The sequence below is a fragment of the Nothoprocta perdicaria genome, unplaced genomic scaffold, assembly GCF_003342845.1.
Source record: "Nothoprocta perdicaria isolate Ctin4 unplaced genomic scaffold, notPer1 scaffold_42, whole genome shotgun sequence".
Classification (NCBI taxonomy): Eukaryota; Metazoa; Chordata; class Aves; order Tinamiformes; family Tinamidae; genus Nothoprocta; species Nothoprocta perdicaria.
The window spans coordinates 824,898-826,601 of NW_020455666.1; the positions used below are offsets into that span (position 1 = coordinate 824,898).

The window sequence follows — 1,704 nt, forward strand, 5'->3', positions numbered from 1 at the left end:
CGCTTGGCCTCCGCCAAGGCCAGCGCGTTGGAGCCCACCACCACGTTGGCGACGTGYGAGTAGTCGTGCGGCGCGGCGGGCTCGGCGCTGCCCAGCACCGCCTGCACCGAGGCGGGCAGGCCGCGCAGCAGGTCGTACTTGGCCAGGATGCGGAGGCAGTCCTGGGCGCCGTGGGCGCTCGCCGCCGTGGGCCCGCTGGCTATGACGTCCACGGGGTCGCCGATCACGTCGGAAAGGATGAGGCTCACCACCTGGCGGGAGAAGGAGCCGGGTGTTCACGTGGGTGGYGGAGATGCCCGTGCGAGAGCACCGACGGAGTTACACCTGCAAAGCACAAGGTTGTCCCTCCCGGGGCTGAAGCTGCCTGCAGGGACAGCTGGAGCCTCGCTCTCCCTTTGGGGCAACTTCCCTGGCTTTGGACAAGATCCTCCAAACCTTCGCAGCCCCCTCTGGGGAGGCCGAGACCTGTGTCGCTTGAGGAGCAGATCCCCCCAAAAAAGGTGGTTCGCCCCATGATGGGCGCAAAGCTTGTGAGCACCGCGTGACCAGCCAAGGGCGCCGCGTTTCGGCCCGCTTACCCGCGCCGGGTGCGCCAGCCGCGCCAGCCCGCCGCCCTTGAGCACGGACAGGGCCTTGCGCACCGCGTTGAGCTCCTGGATGGCGGCCCCGCGGGCGGCCAGCAGCCTCGTGAGCGCCTCCTTCTCCTCGAGGAGCACGGGCGGCGTCGGGGCCGGGAGCAGCGCCGAGCCGCCGCCTGCGGGGCCGAGGTGCCCGCTCCGCAGGGGGACACCGCAGCGGTGCCCGCGCCTTGGGGAGCTGCCCGGGAAAGCCCAGCCCGGGAGAGGGGGAAGCACAAGGAGCCCCAGGGTGATGGCCTCGCCGCAGGGAGACCCGTGCAATTCATGCGGTTGGGTGTTGGAAAGCAGCGGAGCAGGCAAGGGGAAGGATAGAGGGGAAAAGCAAACTGGGTGGGGGAAAAAAAAGGATTGGGAGCGAGATGCGAGCGGAGGGCAAAGGCGGGCAGAAGCATTGCTAAAAGTGGCCRTTAAAGGGCAAAGGCTGCCCCGAGGTTTGGGGGAAGCTGCATCAATAAAAGCGGATGAGCAAGGAGAAGGGGAATAGGGCCAAGGGCTGTGTTTTRGCGGAGAGCCCGGCCGCTGGCGGAGCAGGGAAGGGCTTGGGGCTGCGGGGCTGCCCGCGGTACCTGAGATGAGCACGAGGAGCACGTCGTCGGCGCCCAGCCCCTCGGCCAGCGCGCGGATGGCGCCCGCCGCCCGCAGCGCCGCCGCGTCGGGCCGGTTGTCCCGGGCGCCTTCCATCACCTCGATCCTGCTGCCCGGCTTGAGCAGCATGTCCCTGCGGGCGCGCGGAGCCTGCGTCCCCCCGCATCCCGCTGCGCGTCCCCGCGTGCGCCCGGGGGGTCCCCACCTCCCGAGAGGCCGCCGTGCACCCCAGGGACATCCCGGAGCGCCGGGACCCGCTGGGGAGCCCAAGTGCTGACAGCAGAGGACGAATCCGCGGTGCCGCGCGCTCCTTACCGCATTCCCGCCCGGCGCAGGCTCTCCTGGCCGCCGGCGGGCGCGCTGACGACGCCGCGCTCCAGCCGCTCGCCCAGGATGTCCTCGGCGGCGGCGGCCATGCCGAGCGCGGCCTTGCCAAAGGCCGCGAGGCAGAGGCGGCCGGCGAGGGGCACGGCGCGGCCCT

At 71.2% G+C, this 1,704-nt stretch overlaps 1 protein-coding gene across 1 annotated transcript in view; it reads right to left on the reverse strand.

Moving 5' to 3' along the window:
- The window catches only part of GLYCTK (glycerate kinase), a 2,635-nt gene that overhangs the window by 779 nt on the left and 152 nt on the right, over positions 1-1,704 (reverse strand). Inside the window, exons 2-5 of the mRNA XM_026046117.1 lie at positions 1,539-1,702; positions 1,205-1,356; positions 579-754; positions 4-251 (exon numbers count right to left, since the gene is read on the reverse strand). Of these exons, the coding sequence (XP_025901902.1) occupies positions 4-251; positions 579-754; positions 1,205-1,356; positions 1,539-1,702 (740 nt within the window). The remainder of the gene's footprint in view (positions 1-3; positions 252-578; positions 755-1,204; positions 1,357-1,538; positions 1,703-1,704) is intronic.